General features: G+C 36.5%; 1 protein-coding gene across 1 annotated transcript in view; it reads left to right on the plus strand.

The window, feature by feature from the left end:
* Window positions 1-741: 741 nt before the first annotated feature.
* The window catches only part of ORC5 (origin recognition complex subunit 5), a 92497-nt gene continuing 70603 nt past the window's right edge, over window positions 742-22635 (plus strand). Inside the window, exons 1-5 of the mRNA XM_032276353.1 lie at window positions 742-949; window positions 4456-4548; window positions 7745-7945; window positions 14830-14904; window positions 18201-18312. Of these exons, the coding sequence (XP_032132244.1) occupies window positions 878-949; window positions 4456-4548; window positions 7745-7945; window positions 14830-14904; window positions 18201-18312 (553 nt within the window). The 5' untranslated portion in view covers window positions 742-877. The remainder of the gene's footprint in view (window positions 950-4455; window positions 4549-7744; window positions 7946-14829; window positions 14905-18200; window positions 18313-22635) is intronic.

The following is a 22635-nucleotide window of genomic DNA, read 5'->3' on the forward strand; positions in this document are numbered from 1 at the left end:
GTGGCTCAACGACTCCAAAGTCCCACTATTCAGTAGCTGACTAAGTGGTCCCAACCCAGGGGTTTCAGGACGCCAAGCTCTCTTCCACCACGCATTTGTCTACTTTTTTACCTTATTTCTAGAATATTCTAACGTTTAGTTGCTATAGGTGTCCCACGAATAAATACACGTTAAAGTCTTATGCTAAAAGTAGCATTATTATACTATTACCCTCACCACACACATACAATTAGGAATGAGAGGCCTTCCACATCTGGTTTCAAGCTTGCACGAAAAACAGTAATTCCAAGCTGTTCATTAAAACCTATTACACCCTGTTTTGCACTCAACGCCACTAATTTCCCACCTCCTCGTCAGGAAGAAAACCCATCTTTTGACCATATTAGTCTCCTAAGTCGGCCTTCCACGTCCCTCTAAGGGTCCGAGCTCCCGGTCCGTCTTCCAAGGCACTCAAGGTTTCTAAACTTGGGGCTTCCAGCCGGGAAAGCTAAAGGCACGGGTTCCCGGGTCATTAGAGGCCACAGGACCCCCTTAACTCCTCCCACATCTTCCCCATTCTCCCATCTCCGCTTCCTCTTCTCGGTCTTTGAGTGGGAAAAGCCCTGGCCCAAAATCCCCGCCAAGCAGAGACCCGCGAAAACTCCCCGCGCACCCAAGACCAGCGAGAAGGCGAAGAGTCTATCCGTGAGACTAGAGCGGCGGCGACGCTCGGCGCAGTTGGTGTCGTCACGCCGCCGCCAGGCAGCGCCGGCTCCTCCCACGACGCGGTGGGTCAGGTTTCCGGCGGGAGCGCGAGCCGCTAGACCTAGCGAGGTTGCTGCTTGTGATAGGGGCCTGTGCGCTGGCTGCACTGTCCTCTGCGGTGGTGTCCGGCAGAATGACCCACTTGGAAAACGTGGTGCTTTGTCGCGAGTCTCAAGTGTCCACCTTGCAGGCCTTGTTTGGAGAGGTATTGTAGTTAAACTGTCTTCCAGATACTCGAGGCAGACGTCTCCGTAGTCTTGCGATCTGTTCCAGTACTTTTTTTCGTGTTTGGATTGAGGGCCAAAAGGCCATTTTTACGTTGAGGTAGGGGTGTTGTGGGGCTGCCCTGCACCTTCACCCACAGTCTCTTCCGATTAAGAGGAGACTGTCCAAGAAGGACCCGCCTGCACTACATGACGTTGCCCAAGATGTGTTTGACGCACGCTGCACTTCTGAGAAGTTTGCCCACAGTAGCTGCTAGAAGTTGCTCATTATCTTACCCCAACCCAATGACATTTATGTAACAGATGTATTTTCGGAGTGTTATTTATTCAAATGTAAGTTCGTACGTTTCTATGAGGTAGTTGGAATAAGTCAAGTGTAAAGAGGTGGTTGTTTTCAAGGCCGCTAAGGGCCAAAGCAGTGCTTCGGGTTTAAAAATTCACTGGCTTTTCTAGAATTGTAAAAGTTCCGAAGAGGTCCAGTGTAAACTTTTCTGCTTAACTGGTAGTTCACAGGATGCCCTAGAGAGGATGTTTGTCTTTTCTGAGTGAACATAGGTAGGGAGTCCTTTCAATAGGCAGAGTGTAGCATTCACCAATTCAAAATTTAACCTATTTTTGACTATTTGCTGATGGTCTTTGGTGTGCTTTTTGATTCAGATTCATTAATCAGAATTGGAATTAATGAAACTTGGATCTTACCTGCGAAGAAAGTGAATGAGAATTTAGGGTCATACTCATACCCACATCTTCTGATTAGCTTTTTTAACTACAGTCATCCGTTGCTGTCACGTAATGAGGGAGATAAGTCCTGAGAAATGCATCGCTAGGCAATTTCATCGCTATGAATACCATAAAGTGTATTTACACAAACCTAGATGGTGTAGCCTGCTATACACCTAGGGTTGTATGGTGTAGCCCATTCCTCCTAGGCTATCAACCTGTACAACGGTGCTACTATACTGAATGCTGTAGGCAGTTGTAACACAGTGATAAGTATGCATCTAAACGCATCTAAACATAGAAAAGGTACAATATGTTACTTTCATCCAACTGGAAATACTGCGTGGTAATTTGAGGTGGCCTGTGAGGCATTAGTGGAAAAGTGCTACCCTCTGTCTAAAGGGGCACTTTATTTAGGGAAGTTAGAGGTCAACAACTGCATCTTCAATTAATTTTCTATTTATAATGCTTTCAATTATAGTTATCTGTATTATTTTCTTGATTATGTTCTCTGAATTTCATCTTTGGAATGCAGATCACTCCAACCAGAAATGCTCCTCCTGAAAAAGAGCATTGGCGAATAGGGATGAGTAGTATTGACTTAGTGGTGGATCACAGAAAGGTTTTTGACCTTTGCTCCTAATGAAAATTATGTTTAACAATATTAGTATCACTTTTCTGCAAGGTGCTGTGCATATGGGAAATCCAAAGAACTGTAGCAAAAAACTATAAAAAATTGGTTCATGTTTCTAAGAATATTCATTTTTTTGTACAATAAATAAATATTGAGCACCTTTTCTGTGTCAGGCACTTGCTTATTGCAGTTTATGTTAGCAAGATTTATAAAGGTGAAAGGTTAAATAACAGTGGAACAGTTCAACATAATTCTAGGTAACAAATAGGAAAGATGTTATAAGGTCTTATTAGGCAACAAAAATGTAATGGATAGCAGAGATGCTCAGCAACATGCATTTAATTCTAGGGACAGAATTTTTCGTTTGTTTTTTGTGACAAGGTCTGGCTCTCTTTCCCATGCTGGAATGTAATGGCATGATCTTGGCTCACTGCAGCCTCTGCCTCCTGGGCTCAAGTGATCCTCCCACTTCAGCCTCCAAGTAGCCAGGACCACAGATGTGTGCCACCAAGCCTGGCTATTTTTGTATTTTTTGTAGAGATGGGGTTTCACTGCATTTCTCAAGTGAACTCCTAAACTCAGGTGATCTACCTGCCTTGGCCTCCCAAAGTGCCAGGATCACAGGCAGGAGCCACTACACCCTACTGAGACAGAATTTTTGAGCCAGTTAATTTATAAGATTGTTACATATAAACTTTAGAAAAGGACTCAGGTATTATAATACCTATCCATTTCCAGTACATTTTTAGTCTATTTTTAGCAGTTGAGCTGTTTTTACCATAGCTGTATGCCATTTAAAAAGTCTTTTTCCTGCATAAATCTGAATTCCTGATTTGTTTTGTAAAAAATATTTAACTTAGTGACTGGAATGTGATAAACGTTTGTGACTATTGCTCTAATCGATGATAGAGACTCAACTTTCTCATGGAAATTGCATAATCTCATTTTCTTGTAATTATTTAAAAAATATATTATTAAAAAATAGGCCAGGCACAGTGGCCCATGCTTGTAATCCCAGCACTTAGGGAGGCCAAGGCAGATGGATCACGAGCTCAGGAGTTTGAGACCAGCCTGACCAACATGGTGAAACCCTGTCTCTACTAAAAATACAAAAATTAGCTGTGCGTGGTGGTGTGTGCCTGTAATCCCAGCTACTCAGAATGCTGAGGCAGGAGAATCGCTTGAACCTGGGAGGCGGAGGTTGCAGTGAGCCGAGATCATGCAGCTGCACTCTAGCCTGGATGATAGAGCGAGACTCTGTCTCAAAAAAAAAAAAAAGTATTATTAAAAAATAGTCTGATTTTCTTGTAATTATTTAAAAACTGTAGACTATAATTTTCTCCAAAGTAGATAATGTCTTTTACTGATATGTGTACTCTTCAGTACCTCATGGTTTTCAGCATTCAGTAGGTATCTAATGAAAGTGTTCACTGAATGAATGAAGTGTAAGTATTCATAGTATTGATTAGACCAGAGGGACCTTTGACAATATTTACTTTTCTCTGGGCTGCAAACTGAATGTACTACAGGAAGATCTTGCAAATATGTATTTTAAAATAAATGCTCTACAGATTGTATTAGTGTTTTATGTGATCTAATATATGCATTTATGCCAGCATCAGTGAGTACGCATTGTTCAGAATTAGTCTATAAGTTTTCCTAAGAATGAGGACCTTGATATTCCTTTTAACCTTTTGATTATCTATACTTAGTTTCATAGCATTAAAATGTATAGTGAAGTTGTAGCCTCACAGAAGATTAGATTCTTTAAGAAGGAGTAATATCAAAATGGATTATGAACAAAATTATTCTTGAAAAACCCCTTAAATCTCCTGTAAAGTTGAAAGTACAAGTTGGTATGTGTAAACCTGTACAATAATAGATATATAAATATATAGTACATTATAAAATATGACAAATATAATGTTACAGAAATTTTAATTTCATAACAAAGTGCTTAGAGTTGAATTCAAATAAGTTCAAAGTGTGTTGATGCATCCACAATATGCTCACTGTTAGGAATTTGGATTTAATATTTTACTTTTCCACATACAACTTTCTCACAAGTTGATGTGTTTATTTTTTATTTTGTACACGCAGCCTCATATTTGTCTTTGTCTTTTCTCCCCTTAGAGACATCATTTCAGTTTTCCATCCATTTTTATTTATGGACATACTGCCAGTGGAAAGACCTATGTAACACAAACTTTGTTGAAAACTTTAGAGGTAAGAATAAAAATATTAAATATTTCTTTGCCGTTCTTTAATGTATTGCTACTGATAATTCTGAATCTCCACAAATACAAAATTAAACATATGGCCTTTACATTGTTCTTCTTCCCGTATTATCTCTCTCTATGAATGATCCACTGTCATTGACACAGTTGTCTGTCCAAACTTGCATTTTCTTAACTTTTTCCTCATCTTCCCTCATTCAGTAAATCACATCAATAAACTTGGTCTGTTGCTTCACATTTTTAAAATCATGTCTCTATCTACCTTTAATCCTAGCCATTGGTGCTAGGATTTTCATTTACCATTGTTTTTTTCCATGTATTTCTGTAAGCCTCTTATTTGCAATCTTCACCCAGCAGCTAGCCCATGCAAATCTTAAGATCTTCAGGACGGTGTTCAAGTAATTTGCCCAGTGTATAAGACCTTTCATGAGCTGAATTTATCTTTCATAACACAGTGGTTAAGAGTTTGGGCTGTGGAGTCTGGCAGACTCATGTTGCTTTTTGGATTCACCAGTTAGTGCTTTCTCCATCTGCAAAGTTCGCTTTCATAGTGACAACATTTGGGATTGTTACAAGAATTAAATATTAGTACATGAAAAGTGCCTTTTGTAGTACATAGTGCGTAGTGCACTCAATGAAAGTTAGCTGCTATTATTGATGAGTATTGCCATACTGCCTTTCAAATCCTAAACCAGAGATGGGGAGTCTTTTTCTTAAGGGACAGATAACTAACATTTTATGCTTGTGTACCATGTAGTTTCTGTCTCACCTACTCTCTGCTGTATTGTAAAAGCAGCCATGGGCATTCTCTATGTGAATGGACAAGACTGTGTTTCAAAGCAACAGTATGTACAGAAACAGGCAGCTAGTCCGCAGGCTTTGGTTTGCTAACCCCATTCTTTTCTAGCTCTGAGAAGGCGTGTTTAGGATGGCATATTGAACTATGTACAGTTCCTGCTCTCTTACTTTCAAGCCATGGCCGATACTGCTCCCCTACTTGGAGTAGCTTTCCTTTACCCACTTGCTCTTCCTGTTGCTTGGCAAATGCTTGTTTATTTTGCCAGGTTTTCTTTCACTTATACTCTGCAGGTCTTTTCTGATCCTCTAGGTTATATTAGATGCACCCCTGTTTTGCAGCCTTAGCACCCTGTGCTTAATTCTTTCATAATATTTAGCTGTCTCAGCTATGATTTTGTGTTTGTTTCCCTGACCTTAGCCTGTAAGTTTCTTGAAATTATCCCCGGTACCAAGCACAGTGCTTAGTACATATTAACTTGTGGATTTCAGCTTAAGTTGTGGATTTCAGCTTCTGATCCCAAAGATAAGCTGTGCATTTTAGAAACACATATGCCTGGGCTATATACTAGACTTCAGAATCTGAGTGTACAAGGTCCCGGTCCAGGCATTTGCATTTTACAACCCCATGAATGAAGTGCCCCCAAAATAAATGTTGAATAAAAGCAAGAAAACCCAATAAGGAAGTTCCGTATTTAAGGGCTATATTCCATTTTTTTTCACGTTGTAATTTCTGCTGCCACTTAATCAGTGTAATATATAATTGTCACTGCTTCTGATACAGGGACCCAGACAGGCACTTAGAATATGCTGCCTTTAAAGGTCATGGACAAATGCCATAAGCAAGACACTATTCATAACAGAGATGTTGTGGACTTTTGTACGTAAAGGAGTGAGAGTGAAATGAGTTAACAAATGCTGGTAAAACTGTCCCCAAGTAAGTTTAATGTGACTTTAGTGACACTGTTACTCAGAGAAAGAAAAGCCTCCTAATTGGATAAAATTTATAAAATCACTAAAAAAGTTACAAATTCCATTATTTGTACCAAATGCCTCAAGTTATCTTCCTCTGAATGATCAGTACTGCTTTTGTGATCTTATTTTGAGGATAGATTGTATTTGTGAGCAAGTCTTGTTTGCTTCTTTATTACTTCTGGAGTTACCTCATTTTGGTATTTTAATAGTTCTTTAAATGAAGAGCTAGTTCTTTTTTTTTTTTTTTTTTTTCCCCCAAAATGGGGTCTTGCTGTATTGCCCAGGTTGGAGTGCAATGGTATGATCATAGCTCATTGCAGCCATAAATTCCTGGGCACAAGTGCAGCCATGAATTCCTGGCTACTTCAACATCCCAAGTAGCTGGGACTATAGATGTGCTCCACCAGGCCTAATTTTTTTTGTATTTTTAGAGACGGAGTCTCACTATGTTTCCCTGGCTGATCTTTAACTCCTGGGGTCAAATGATCCTCCCACCTTGGCCTCCTAAAGCACTGCAATTACAGCCATGAGCCATATGCCTAGCCAAGAGCTAGTTCTTACAGTCCTCATAAAAGGATTACAATGGTTTCAAACTCTTAAAATTCTTTTTTTTTTGACTTAGGTTTATTCAAGGATATTAAAGTTATAAATGTGAAATTTCTAGTAAGAATTTTAACATTCAAATATATTTGGATTTTCTTCTTTCTTTCTTTCCTTCTTTCTTTTTTTTTTTTTTGTAGAGATGAGGTCTCACTATATTGCCCAGGCTGGTCTTGAACTCCTGACCTCAAAGCCTTAGGATTACAGATTTAAGCCACTATGCCTGGCTGATTTCTATATAAGAATTCTTTATAGGAAAATAGAAGTTTGCTTTGAATTTCTGTAAGGAAGAAAGAAATGGCAAACTGAAAGAAATAATTGAAATGAGTTTAATGAAGGGAGTATTTTAAAAAGGTTGAGGAAATTTTATGGGAATCAGTAACAGATGATGGTACACCAGGGCTTTCACCACCTCCAGGCCTGAAGGGATCATAGAAAGGGGCTGTTACTGGAACCCAGCAAGAGGTATGGCCTTAAAAGAGGGGCTGTCCAAGTTGATCTTTGGTAAAAGAGTATCCACTGCCAAGCTAGGGCCACTGAGGGGTCGTGGTGGGAGTCAAGGAAATCAATATCCAAGCTTCTCTCCTACCATTTTCCCTTAGTCTCCTGCTAGTTCTTTTCCATTGGCTTCTCCATCCAGAGCCAGAAAATAAGAGAGTCTAGGTCATATAATCTGTAGCCATCAGGCTCTTGAGGCGTGGGGTGGGTTTGGTGGGATATATATCTAGAAAGACAAGTGGAGAATGTCTAGCAGACCCATTACTGGGTCTGTGTGTTTTCTTCTTTACTTATACTGTTTTGGTTCTCGTTTTCAGCTCCCACATGTCTTTGTGAATTGTGTTGAATGCTTTACCTTAAGGCTGCTTTTGGAACAAATTTTAAACAAATTGAATCATCTTAGTTCTTCAGAGGATGGATATTCTACCGAAATAACCTGTGAAACATTTAATGACTTTGTTCACTTGTTTAAACAAGTAACCAAAGCTGAAAATCTCAAGGATCAGACTGTATATATTGTAAGTAATTTCATTTGATCAGATCATCTCTTATATGAAAACGATTATTTATTACATCAGTTTTCATATATTCGAGTCCCATTATGTACAGTGCTCTGTGCAAGGTGCTTTTGGTATACAGAAATGTGTTAAACATATTCCTGGTCCAAGGGAAGCTTCATTTAATAGAAGACGTATGACACATACATATGACTACATGCAGAATGTGATAAGTGATTGTCACCAGATACAAAGTATTGACTGTGTGTATCCAATATAGCTTCATGAGGTGTTAACATTTGAGGTAGACCTAAATGAATCTTGAGTATTCTAGGAAGAAATTGAAGTAGAGGAATTTCAGATAGAAGCATATAAGTAAGGTCATGAAGGTGAGAATGGAGGCCAGAGAGTGCCAAATAGTCTAGTTATAGTGGGTTATAAAGTATGAAGAGAGAAAAAGAAGACTGGAAGGTAGGTTGAGGCAAATCATGGAAGGTATAGAAAACTATACTGAAGTACTTTATTCAATTTCTTAGGGAGTGAAAGAAGGTAGTGAAGACTTTAGAGCAACAGATGTGCCTGATTACTCTGAAGACATGTTAAAATGATTATCTTTGGAATTAGATAAGAACTGCCCGAGAATGGATGGTTTATAAAGGAAAGAAGTTTAATTGACTTACAGTTGAGCATGACTGGAGAGGCCTCAGGAAACTTACAATCATGGCAGAAGGCAAAGGGGAGGCAAGGCACCTGCTTCACAAAGCAGGAAGAAGGAGAAGCTCCTTATTAAATCATCAGATCTTGTGAGAACTCACTACCACAAGAACAGCATGCGGGAACTGCCCCATGAGTCATTAACCTCCACTTGGTCTCTCCCTTGACAAGAGTAGATTATGGAGATTACAATTTAAGATGAGATTTGAATTGGAACACAAAGCCTAACCACATAATTCCACCCTTTGTCCCTCCCAAATCTCATGCCCATTTCACATTTCAAAACCCATCATGCTTTCTCAATAGTCTGCCAGTCTTGACTCATTCCAGCATTAGCCCAAAAGTCCAACTCCAGAGTCTTATCTGAGATCTCTTCCACCTATGAGCCTATAACATCAAAAGCAAGTTAGTTAATGCCTTGATAATATGGGGATATAGGCAATGGGTAAATTCAGCCTTTTCTAATGGAAGAAATTGACCAAAACAAAAGGGCTGTAGGCCCCATGAAAGTCTGAAATCCAGTAGGGCAGCCATTAAACTTCAGAGTTCCAAAATGATCTCTTTTGACTCTATGCCTCACATCCAGGGCATGGTGATGCAAGAGTGGGCTCCTACGGCCTCGTGCAGCTCCATCCCTGTGGCTTTGCGGGGTACAGTACCCTCCTCACAGGCTCAGGTTGAATATCTGTGGCTTTTCCATGCACGCAGTGCAAGCTGTTGGATCTACCATTCTGGATCTGGAGAATGGTGGTCCTCTTCTCATAGCTCCACTAGGCAATGACCCAGTGTGGAACTCTGTGTAGGGGATCCAACCCCATTTTTCTCTCCTGCCCTGCCCCTACAGCCAACTTTTGCCTGGACATCCAGGCATTTCCATACATCCTCTGAAATCTAGGCAGAGGTTCCCAAACGTTAATTGATTTCTATACTCCTGCAGGACCACCACATGTAAGCCACCAAGGCTTAGGGCTTGTACCCTTTGAAGCAACGGCCTGAGCTACACAATGGCCCCTTTTATCCATGAATGGGGATGTAGGACACAAAGTTATGAGACTGCACAAAGCAGCTAGGCCCTGGCCCTTGAAACCATTTTTTCCTCCTAGGTCTCTGGGCCTGTGATGGGATGGGCTGCCATGTGAAGACCTCTACATACCTTGGAGACATTTTCCCTATTGTCCTGGCTGTTAACATTTGGTGGCTCCTCGTTACTTACGCATATTTCTGCAGCTGGCTTGAATTTCTCCCCAGAAAATGGGTTTTTCTTTTCTAACTCATGGTCAGACCACAAATTTTCTAAAGTTTTCTGCTCCGCTTCACTTTAAAATATGTTACCGTTTCAGATAATCTCTTTGTGAATGCGTATGACTGAATACTCTCAGAATCAGCCAGATCACCTCTTCAATGCTTTGCTGCTTAGAAATTTCTTCCTCTAGATACCCTAAATCATCTTTTTCAAGTTCAAAATTTCACAGAGCTCAAGGGCAGGGGCAAAATGCCACCCTTCTCTTTGCTAAAGCATACCAAGAGTCACTTGATTCCCTGTTCCCAAGAAGTTTCTCATCTCCATCTGAGACCACCTCAGTCGGGACTTCATTGTCCATATCACTGTCAACATTTTGGTCACGGTCATTCAACAAGTCTCTGGGAAGTCCAGACTTCCCCATGTCTTCCTGTCTTCTGAGCCCTCCAAACTCTTCCAACCTCTGCCTGTTACCCAGTTCCAAAGTCACTTTCACATTTTCCACTCTTTATAGCAGCACCCAACTACCTTGGTACCAATTTACTGTATTAGCCCATTTTCATACTGCTATAAAGAACTTTCCAAAACTAGGCAATTTATAAAGGACAGAAGTTTAATTGACTCACAGTTCAGCATGGCTGGGGAGGCCTCAGTGAACTTACGATTATGGTGGAAAGTGAAGGCAAAGCAAGCACGTTCTTCACAAGGTGGTTGTAAGAGAAGTGCCGAGCAAAGGGAGACGAGCTCCTTATAAAACCATCTTGTAAAAACTCACCTACTATCATGAAAACATCATGGGGGAAGCCATCCCCATATTTCAATGACCTCTAGTTGGTCTCTCCCTTGACACAGGATTATAGGGATTATGGAGATTACAATTCAGCATGAGATTTGGGTGGCGCCACAAAGCCTAACCATATCATTTTGCTAGCCTACAAATTAAGAGACTATTAGAATGCCTTAGTGTAAATTAAGAAAAGTATTTAGATCTGAATTAGAATTTCTGCTTCTCTTGATATTAGTCTGATAATTGCTTTTAAAAAGGAGTATTCATTAGAACATCATAAGATCATTACAATGGGTTAACTTATCACGTTGGAATAATTAACTATTTTACTGCTTTAGCTTTGTTTTGCATTAAAATGGGCAGAAAAAAATTGATGAATGTATTTTAATTAATCTGTTCTGGATTAGAGAGTTATTTAAATGGAGATTGATGGGTAATTTTATAAAATGCATAGTGAATGCATATCTTTATAGCAGTAAATAATTTTAGTTTTTTTGTCTAAACTAAGAATAAAATATCTTAAGTATGATTTTTTTCATACATTGTTTTAAGCTATTAATAAAACATACAAAAATTTGGTTAATTTGGGGAATTCTTAAATTCTTAATTTAAGTGATTATAATTTGCAATAAAAGTTACTAATAAAGTATAAGGGAAGATAACAGGTTTAGGGGAAGATAACAGGTTTCTTTAGAGGAAGGGTGATTTTAGTTCTAGGCAGAAAATCTACAAGAGGAGCCTAAAACATCTTGCCATACCAAAAAGCTAGGAAACCATCAATGACTATTAGGGTCATTTAGAAAAGAAATGGAAGCCAATTAAAAGAGGTTCCCATTGGCCAAAGATAGGACAATTTGGCCGTCAAAAAGAATAATGAATTCAATGAATGGAGGCATATATTAGATACCCTAAAGTGTACAAATTCATAACAATACATTAAAAACAAATACTTTAAAGATACAAAATGCCAACTCATTTGTTACCTTGGGAGTATAATTTAGTAGGGCATGTAGTAGGCTGAATAATGGCACCCGAAGATAAGATGCCAAGTCCTAATTCTGGAACTTACAAATGTTACTTTATTTGGAAAAAGGGTCTTTGCATGTGTGATCACATGAAGACTCTTCAGATGGGGAGATTTACCTGGATTATTTGGGTGGACCTGAGATATAGTCATATGTTTACATAGGAAGGAAGAGAGGGAAATTGAACTACAACACACACATAGAGGAGAAGGCCAGGTAACAGAAGCAGCAGGAAGCAGAGTCAGTGGGAAATTTGAGGATGCTGGCCTTGAAGACTGGCATGATGTAGCCACAAGCTAAGAGATGCTGACAATCACCAGAAGCCGAAAGAGGCTAGGAATGTATTCTCTCCTAGAGGTACTGGAAGGAGTGTAGCCCTACTCAACACCTTGATTTTGGCTCAGTGAAACTGACTTCTCAATTCTGGTTTCCAGAACTGTAAGAGAATGAATTTTAAGTCTGTTTTAAGCCAGCAAGTTTGTGGTAATATTACAGCAACCACAGCAAACTAATATAGACACAAGCTTATTATTCTGAAAATTGGCAAATAAAGGGAAAGATATTTATCCTTCTTGTCATATGTGAACTTTCTGGATAGCCAAATCGTGGTGAAGGAAAGTTCTTTCTATAAAAATGTCCACCTATAAATGCAGAAAGAATGGTAGAGGATTACAATTTTGCGATCCCTAATGAAATAGTATTATAAGCAGTGATCATCAAGAGATGCAAAAATCATTGTGTGAAAGGTAGCTGGGGAACTTTATAATGGATGAATCAGGCTAACAATGCCTGAATCTGTGAATCCATCTTAATATCACAAAAAGGAGAGACAACTAAGTATCGTATGCCTGCTGATATACTGCAGTAAAAATTTTACAGCACTACTTGTGAAGTATTATTGCCCAAAACTTGAACCTGAGTCTGATCAAACCTCTAGATCTATTGGCTGTTTTACAGTAAATTTCAGGGATTCAGATATATTTTTTATGTCATTACAGTGACACAATCAGCCAATCTAAAATACAGAAAATTCTGCTTGACAGATGACCTAGTTAGTTTCTATAACAAAGAATCAAGATGGGAGGATCTGTTATAAAATAAACTTGGAAGACAATTAAATCACATGTTATAAGTTGCAGTATTTGGGCCCTTTTGGATCTTGAGTTAAACACACTGAATATAAGAAGAAATGGATGAGACAAGTGGGAAAATTCGAGTACTGGTTATTAGATGATATTAAAGAATATTGTTAATTTTCTAAGGTGTAGATGATACTGTGCTTATGGTTAAAAAGAGTCCTCATCTCTTAGAGCGGCTTACTACATATTTATGGATGGAATGATATAATGTCTGAAATTTGTTTAAAAATAATCCAACAAAATGGTAGCCAGGGAGGTAAGGAGTGGAATAGAAGAAACAAGTTGGCCTTATGTTGATACTAGTATATGTTGGGATTGGGTGATATATATATGTGCAGATTCATAGTACTAGTCTCCCTGCTTCTGTGTATGTTTAAAAATTTCCATAATAAAAACAAACATTAGACTAAATGTTTTAGATAGTGTTTTTAAAACCTTGATTTCTTTGTTTTAATGGACAGGTTTTTTGTTTTTTTTTGTTTTGTTTTTTTTGTTTTGTTTTTTGAGACGAAGTTTCGCTCTTGTTACCCAGGCTGGAGTGCAATGGCACGATCTCGGCTCACCGCAACCTCCGCCTCCTGGGTTCAGGCAATTCTCCTGCCTCAGCCTCCTGAGTAGCTGGGATTACAGGCACGTGCCACCATGTCCAGCTAATTTTTTGTAGTTTTAGTAGAGACGGGGTTTCACCATGTTGTCCAGGATGGTCTCGATCTCTTGACCTCGTGATCCACCCGCCTCGGCCTCCCAAAGTGCTGGGATTACAGGCGTGAGCCACCGCGCCCGACAGGTTTTTTTTGTTTTCATGGACCTCTTGAAACGTTTTTTTAAAAAAAACATTTTTTATTATGGAAATTTGAGACACGTTAAGTAAAGAGAATAGTGTCATGTATCCATCACCCAATTTCAATAATTATTAATATGTGACCAAACTTGTGTCAATTGTACCCCATTCACTATTACCTGTATCAAATCATGTGGTCCATAAATGCTTCACTATATATCTCTAAAACAGAGGACCTTTTAAAAAACTATAATCCCAATTACATTATCATTACACGGAACAAAAATTGAACCTTTTTTTAACAAGATCAGTTATCCAGTTAGTTAGACAGGGTTTATCATACAGTTACAAAGTTGAAGAAAGACATTTCTACATGACAAAATTCATAATTTTCTGTTTCTCTTGGATAAGGAAGACCTGTAATTTTTGGTACATGGTAGCCATCTATCTTTTATCAAATGGAATAAGAAATGCACACAGTTGTAGATACCTAAGAAAGTATCATCAGGATACCTTACACCATCTGTTTTTTTTTTTCTTTCCTTTGGTAGTGTGCATTTAAAACAAACCTTTTAAATGTAGCTATTACTCATTTTCTATTTAGACATTTGAGTTAAAACGTGTTAGAAGTAGTCTGCTTTTTAACTTATTTAATCTATTTTAAATGTCTTTCTACAAATATAAAGAGGATTTTAAAAGTTAATTCAGAAGTTATAAGTTTTCTTTATAACTTAGAAAATTCAAGTTTTGTATTTTGCAGTGTATTATGTAAACTTACTGTCTCAGCCCATTTTGTGTTGCTGTAACAGGGTACCATGAAGTGGATAATTTATTAAAAGAACGACATTTTTTTCTCACAGTTCTGGAGGTTAGGAAGTCAAAGATTTAGGTGCCTGCATCTGGCAAGGGCCTTTTTGCTGCCTTGTCTCATGATGAAAGAAAGAAGTACAATAGAGGACAAGGGTGAGAGCAAGAGGTGGTAGAAGTTCCTTTTATAACAAAGCCATTCTTTCAATAACTAATACACTCCCTTGATAATAATATTAATTCATTCATGAGGGCAGAGCCCTCATGATGTAATCATCTTTTATGCGGCTCCACCTCCCAGTACTGCTGCCCTGGGAATTAAGTTCCAACACATGAACTTTGGGGGACATAGTCAAATCATGTTATTTTGTAAAGGGTTTAAAAATATGTTGTTGTTTTTTTTGTTTTTAAGGTTCTAGATAAAGCAGAGTGTCTAAGAGATATGGAAGCAAATCTTTTGCCTGGATTTCTTAGATTACAGGAATTGGTAAGTAATGTGAGAGAGTGATTTTTCCCCACAACTTAATCCACAGATCGTGTTGTGAATTTTTTTCATTTTGCTATTTGATAGGTGAGAATTAACATTTTAAAATAATTTTAATTCACATTTCTCTGTTATGAGTAAACCTCAGTATTTTTTTCATACTAAAAGCAGTTGATTTGATAGAATTTATTCTTCAATTATTTTAGCTTTTTCTCTCTAATTATGAAGTGATTGCTTTCTATTAAAAGATTTTAGATGTTGCTAGAATAAGTGGTGGAGGGCCAGACTTTAAAATCTCACAAGAATTTTACAATTTTCTTTGCATTTCAAAATAAGAATAATCTAAAGAATGGCATGGCTATTCTGGATCATCTGGATTTCTGTCTTATGACCACTCATTGTCAGAGTTTATCTTTGTATTTCAGTTTACTGTTGTGTTGGTTCCACATAGTACAGTAAGTCCTCATGTAACATCTCAGTAGATTCTTGGGAAATACAACTTTAAGTGAAACAGCTTACAGCAGGTTCTCCTTACCTTCAGCATCAGTTCATTTTAACATTGTAGAGGAAAAAAATTGGTTTTATTATATGTTACACTTAAGGTCACAGTTTCCAAGAACCTGTCAACAACATTAAGTGAGGGCTTACGAATTAGTACTACTGTGATTGTCATGGCCCAGTAAGAAAAGCACAGGAGTGGACTTACTAGGCATTTGTGTCAGATGAAAGCCAAATTGTATCATAGATAAAACAGGGTTTTATAATAGTTTGAATAAAGAAAATTGGTGAGGGAAATAGCTGTGGTTGTTTCCAGGTAGGACCATATTCACCATATTCACAAAGATTTCATTTCAGCAAAATAATACTGTTCAATATATTCAGTTAATATTAATCTAAATTTTACTGGTTTTATAGTTTGTTTTTATAAATTTCTTTTGGTTTTATAATTTTATAAGTGCTTTGAGCCTAAGCAATTTACCTACTTTTATGTTTGTATGTTTTAAAGTATTAAGTAAAATTATAATAAATACTTAGGGAGGGGAGGAGTGTTCAAAGCATTTCTGCCTTTCGAAGTTAAACATATTACTCAAATTTGAGAATCTGCTAGAAGCTTAGAGAGGCCACTGAAATCCTTGTGTGCCTAAGGCTGACTCCTTAAGTTTACTTTTAGTAGTAGTTGAGAGAGGGGAGGTATAGAGGGGACAGGAGAATAAGTATAGCCTATTCTGGAAGTTAACCTCACACAGTCTAGCTTTTCTTGGTATCATTAACTCTTGACATTTTATTAGTGAGACTCAAGACCTGTCTTCTTTGAGTAGAAGTCTCCTATATCCTTTCCTTTTATTTGTTGCATTTGTGTTCGCGGGTTTTTGCATACTCTCATCCACTGTTTCCCGTTGTTTGCTCAAGAACTCACCATCTGGTATCCAGAATGCATTATTGTCTTCTTGCCTTTTCAGTGTAGATCACCCTATTTTTTTCCTCCTTATGCTCAGTAATGGCGATCATGCATCCCTTCACAACAATTAGGACTTTTTACCATTTTTTAGTTTCAATTATAGACGCTGTTTGAAGAAAACTTAAAGATTTAGAGTAATCTCAGCTAAACTGGAAAAGAGAATTGTTTTGACATTTCTGGAAACATACGTGATTTTTAAAAAGGTATTTCATTTAAGAAAAATCTGGCAAAAGCCTTTCTCTTTTTTTGTATATTAAGTATCTAAGTGAAGGGAAATTTAAAATATGATGGATATCATATATGCTGAAAGTACTTATCAGATGAATAGATGAGAACATTATCAATTTAAAATCCTTTCAGTTTGATAAATATCCTCTTTTTTAAAACTTCTGAATATATTTAACTGGTTTTTAAAATGCTTTTAGATAATCATATTTTTATAGCAAAAACAACTCGATAATTTGTTATCAGGATTGTGATTAGGGCATACTGTTTTACCCCTATAAAAATAAATTCAGAAATTCTTAAAAAATCAGACCTAATGGGATGGCTAATGCCTATAATCCCAGCACTTTGAGAGGCTGAGGCAGGAGGATCACTTGAGTCCAGGAGTTCAAGACCAGCCTGGGCAACATACGGAGACCCTGTCTTTACAAAAGTTACAGAATTTAGCCGGGCATGGTAACACATGTTCCAGCTACTCAAGAGGTATGGGAGGATCACTTAGGCCTGGAGAGGCTGAGACCACAGTGAGCCGTTATACTACTGCACTCCAGCTTGGGTGACAGAGCCAGGCCTTGTCTCAAAAAAAATAAAAAACCAATGATTTTATAAGAAAAAAGCACTTGAAAGTAAACATTCTGTCTTCTATCATAAAGATGCTAGATAGTCAATGAAATTAAGAATTTATTGTACTCAGCTATCTTTGTTAATCAAAGTAATGTTTTTCTAAATAATGAAAGTTGGTGTATAAGATTAGGATACACAAGTTAGGAATCAATAAATAGTTAATCACTATAATAGTATGGAATAATTTACATATGAGATAGGGTCCAAAGAATACTTGTAGACCAAAACAGCTATCATACCTGCTTTGTCAACTTTGGAAATGTCAAAAAGAATATGAGAAAAATTTCAATGAATTCTCGCTAGCAATGTATAGAGTATTTGTGTCCACTCTGTAGAAGGATAACAGACACATTGAGCTTATTCCCTTAATGTTCTTCTTTGGTATATGAATTGTAATTTCTAAATATACTTCAGAGGTTATCTGCTTTACACTGGTGTTTTGGATACTAATAACTCATAGTCGTTAGTGTTTTTAATATATCTTCAACATCAGTTTTACTCAATTTGTGTAAAAATAATCTTTAAAAAACCTTAAACTTTCTTTTTATATTATGTTATATATTAGGGCATATCTGTTTTGGCATATGGCAACTCCTTTTTTGTTTCTCTGGGTTATAGTAGCCATTTTAATGATGGGAAATGCTAAGTTTTGTATTTTATTGTTTATTGATTGAAAGCTTATGATTTTTTTGAAAATTTCCATAAGAGAGTTTTAAGTATTCAAGTAAATATATTCTTAATTTCTATAAGTTCTTATCCAACTATCCTAGCACTCATGGGTAACTGAAATGTCAGTTAACCTATAAATGTGTGACAGTTTGCAAATGGATGAGCTCCTTGATTAGGTTTTCTAAATATGGTTTATTAATATGCAAATAATTTGTTATAGGTTAGAACTGTGGGGGATTTATTTTAAGGTAAACCCAAATGGAAGTACTGCTCTGATTAAAATTTTTAAATGCAAAGTTACTTTTATTTATTTCTTTTACAGGCCGACAGAAATGTGACTGTTATCTTTCTCAGTGAAATTGTTTGGGAAAAGTTTCGTCCAAATACTGGATGCTTTGAGCCATTTGTCTTGTATTTCCCTGATTACAGCATAGGTAAACCTTAAAACATTGTTTTGGCAAACGATATGCAGTAGAATAGTGTTTGTTGTTTGAAAGATTAAACTAGCGTATTCAAATGGGAATACTTTGATATCTTAAACTGCTAAGGTTTGCTGCCAGTCTCAAATAAGATGTTTATAGTTCTGCACTTAACAAAATTTTTATTTTGGAACTGTGGGAAGTTATTGTATAATTACTAATTTCTTTTGGATGAGCAGCTCTCATATTTGTGCCAATGTATCTTCATTTTTTTAGTCAGTACATTAAGATGTACATATATTGTGATTATGACATTGGTACAAGTAATCAGACTAGACTGGTAAAGCATATTAAGAGTGTGTTGAAATCTTCATTTACTGTATACTTGGGTTTCCTGTATGTTGGACTTGCGTCTTTTGATTTCGTAAATCTCATTTTTCTTTACTGTAATTCATATGGTACCAATTACCAGCCTTTGTGTGTCTTATTTTCTTGGGGGTTGTATTTAATCTTAAATTTCATAGATCCTGATGATTTTAGCTTTTGGAAGAACACAATAACTTTTTGTGTTGCTGAATAGCTTTATGGATTAACAGTGGGGTGTCATGCAGAGATGATACTTGTGATTCGGAGATTATAACTGTGAAGCATAAGGTGGTTAGCAGGCTATAAAAAAAATAGCATTCCATGACCTTGGCCTCATTAACACTATTCCTCTGAACTAATCAGCTATAAACATACATTGTTAAGATTAGCACATTTTTGCTTGTTTTCACCAAAATAGCAGTCAAATAACACCTCCTGTCTTAGCTAATTAGCTGAGATTTTTTTAAACAGCAACCCAAAATAGATGAAGGGAGTCCTTATTTTCATTAATGTCTCATCCATGAAAATCCCAAAGTAAGAAAAGGAAGAAGAAAAAGTAGTAAAAGATTTTATTTAAACAAAAAAATTCTGTACCTATGTCAGCATTGTTCATAGTTTTTTCATGACCCATTTTACTTTTTAGTACTGAAAAGTTTAGAATTTAAGAAAATTATAAAAAATGTTGATTTTGTACATTTTATTCAAGTTGAATTAACAATGTAACTATAGAATTTGATTAAAAAATTTAAAAAGTAAAGATACAAAGCAGCATAGGTAGTTTGAGGACAAAAGCAAATAAAGTGATCTTGCTAACTTTAGGGAGTATAGGATAATAGATTTTTGAAAAGCATATAATAATGGAGCCAAGTTAAATTCTGATTATTAAATTTTAGGGCCTTTTACATATTCAGGTTTTTTGAAGCAAAAACACTGTAGTCAGACAAAAAGCCATTCAGAAGGGGAAAATAATCGATAAGTTAAAATTATGGCTAAGTGTGGAACCAGGGCAAAGAGATTATCTAAGTGGTTAATGTTATTCAGCTGTAATAACTTGAAACATATATCATTTTCAGGATTATGGTGCCTGATTTTAAGGACAGCACTCATCTTAGCAGTTATGGCTAGGAGCCCAATTTGGAAGTCTTGCTTTCTAGTCTTTACCTCTTGCAGACTACCCATCTTTAGGCAATGGATATTTTTTTCTTCAGAGAGATTATAATGTACTTGATCACGTTTTTGGTTTAGTTATTGTGTCAGTTAGGATAGATTAAGTTATATTCTGATAACAATCTGAAATTCCAGTGACTTATAGTTTCCTACCTAATGACATTTGTGCTGCTGTCTTACATTTTTCTTCTATATTTTTTATAAACCATGTAATATTATATTATAAACCTCAACTATTATTATAAAACTCAAATATTAAATATAATATTTAATATTTTGGCATTAACAAATAAAAAGACAAGAAAGAAAATAACATTGTTTATTCTGCTGGGAATTTGTTAAGTTCTTAAATCTGTGGGTGTATAGTTTCATCAACTTTGGAAAAATTTCAGACATTATTTCTTCAAGTATTTTGTCTATCTCCCTCCCCACCTTTTCTTCTCTATCTTTTTTAGTTGCATTGTAAGTATGTTAGGCTGCTTGATATTGTCCCACTGAAAGACTGTTTATTTAAATTTTATATCTTTTTATGTATGTGTTTTATTTGGGATTGTTTTTTGTTTCTATGTCTTTAAGTTCATTGATATTTTTTTACAAGTCTCTAGTAGGCAGCTAATTTCATCCTGAAAAATTTTTTATTACTGACCTCATTATGCTTTTGTTTTCCTTTATATCCTTGAGCATATGAATATATTTATAATAGTCATTTTAATGTTCATGTTTACTAATTCAGTTACCTCTTTTGTTTGAGTTTGTTCCCACCGACTAATTTGTGTCCATCTTGGGTATCCATTATACTTCTTATGGTTTCTAGTACTTTTTGATTGAATTATAGACATTGTGTTTTTTGTTGTGTTTTGGGCTTTTTTCTCATTAGCATTTATCATTACTTACAGTTATAGTTGACCCTTTTAAGGCTATTTTTAAGCTTTTTTTGGAGAGAAGATCTAGAGTAGCCTTTATTCCAGGGCTAATTTTAGCACTACTTCAAAGACATAGTTTTTCTGGAATCTCTACTGAATGCCCTGTGTGTTTAGCATGGCCTCTGCATTCTGACTGGTGGCAACATGAAAAATTCACAGCCCTATATGAATTCTGGGAATTGACATATAGCTCTCCAGTAATGGTTTTTCCCAACACTAATTCTTGCATGGCTTTATAGGGTTTTACCCTATGCATACATTATTCCTCTGAACTAATCATCTATAAGCATAGATTGGTCTTAAACTAAGACTTGAGGGAACCCCTGTACTGATTTCTGGAGCTCTTTTTTTGGCATAGCTTTCTCCCCTCAGGTACTCTGCCCTGCAAATTCTAGCTATATCAGTTCCCTCTGCTCTGGTCTCTGTTTCCTCAACTCAGTAGAATAAATGAGCTGCTTTTGGAACTCTACCTGCAATACAGTCTTAAAATTGCCTCGTTAGAAAGCTTGACTACTGGTAGGACTCACCTTATTTGTTTACCTTTTCTCAGGTATTACGGTCCTTTATTGCCATTTGTTTGATATTTGAAAATAGTTGTTTTCTATATTGTGTCCAATTTTTAATTGATTATTAGAGGAGGGTATTTCTGGATGCTCTTACTCTCTCACAACTGGAAGCAGAAGTCTCTCTCCAACTTGGGAATGGCTTTTCTTTGCACATGAGACTATACTTGGATAATGAAATTTTAAGACCCAAGGAGACCAAGCAGTGGGTTTCTCCTACCCTTTATTTACTACCTGATGATACACCGTTTTCAGCTTTTCATTATAGCTGGGATTTTTTTCATGAATTTGAATAGTCCTAGACTCTTAGAGCTGGCATGACTTGCTTGTTATAGAATTGTACTCTGAGATTTTTTACTGTAGTCTATAAGCAAGTAGCTGGTTTACTTTTACAGTAACATAGTGAGGGTTCCGATTCTTCTAAGACTTTCATCAGGGCTGAAGTAGGACAATGCTAACATCTAATCAACTATCTTATGGGTTACGGAGGGCTACCTGCAAGAAATATAGAGATGTTCGGGGGCACTTAGAAGTACAGTCTGAGCTGGAGACTCAGCTGTTTTCCAAATTTTCTTATCCATTCATTTATAGAATAATTTTTTTTTTTTTTTTGCTTATGTATGTTCGTCTCTCTGATCATTTATCTCTTCCCTCCATCTCTCTTTTCTTACATCCATCCAGTTATTTGGTAGGTTTTATAGGTAGATATCTTTGTTCTAAGTTTTATAGTACCTTTTAGAAATTTTCACTATATCAGATATTCCCCCCATGGATAGCTAAAAAAACTTAGTGACATTATATTTAAAGTTTGCTATTAGAATGTAAAAGTATGTAGACTCCAAAGGGAAGTTTTGGCTTTTGTTTATTTTTTTTTCAGTAGTTTTGAAATAAAAAAGGAAATTCAGTAACAGTGTCTCATCTAGTATCTCTTCAGGATAATATTCTAAGTATGAAACAAGGCTTTAATTTTTTTTTTGTCAACTGCTGTGTTTAAAATATTCCTTAATAGAGTTGTTTCTAAACTTCTGTTTATAAATTTTCGTTGATAGTTCATACATATTGTTTGATCTTATACCTGTTTCTAATTGATTGTCAGGCACAACAGTGGTTAAAATCAAAAGCCAATGGTAAATGGCCTGGTTAAAAATACTAACTTAATGGTTAGTATTTTTAGGGAAATTGACGTGATCAGAATATCCTGGAAGGGTTTTTATCTGTAATTTTTTGCAAAAAACTTGAGCACTCTGGAACTAGGTTTAAAGTTCTAGTCATATGCAAAGAGCTCCTAACTGAGAAATCTAAGGAGACCATTGCACCAA

The sequence above is a fragment of the Sapajus apella genome, unplaced genomic scaffold (genome assembly GCF_009761245.1).
Source record: "Sapajus apella isolate SASKATOON/1434 unplaced genomic scaffold, GSC_monkey_1.0 scaffold7, whole genome shotgun sequence".
NCBI classification, from domain to species: Eukaryota; Metazoa; Chordata; class Mammalia; order Primates; family Cebidae; genus Sapajus; species Sapajus apella.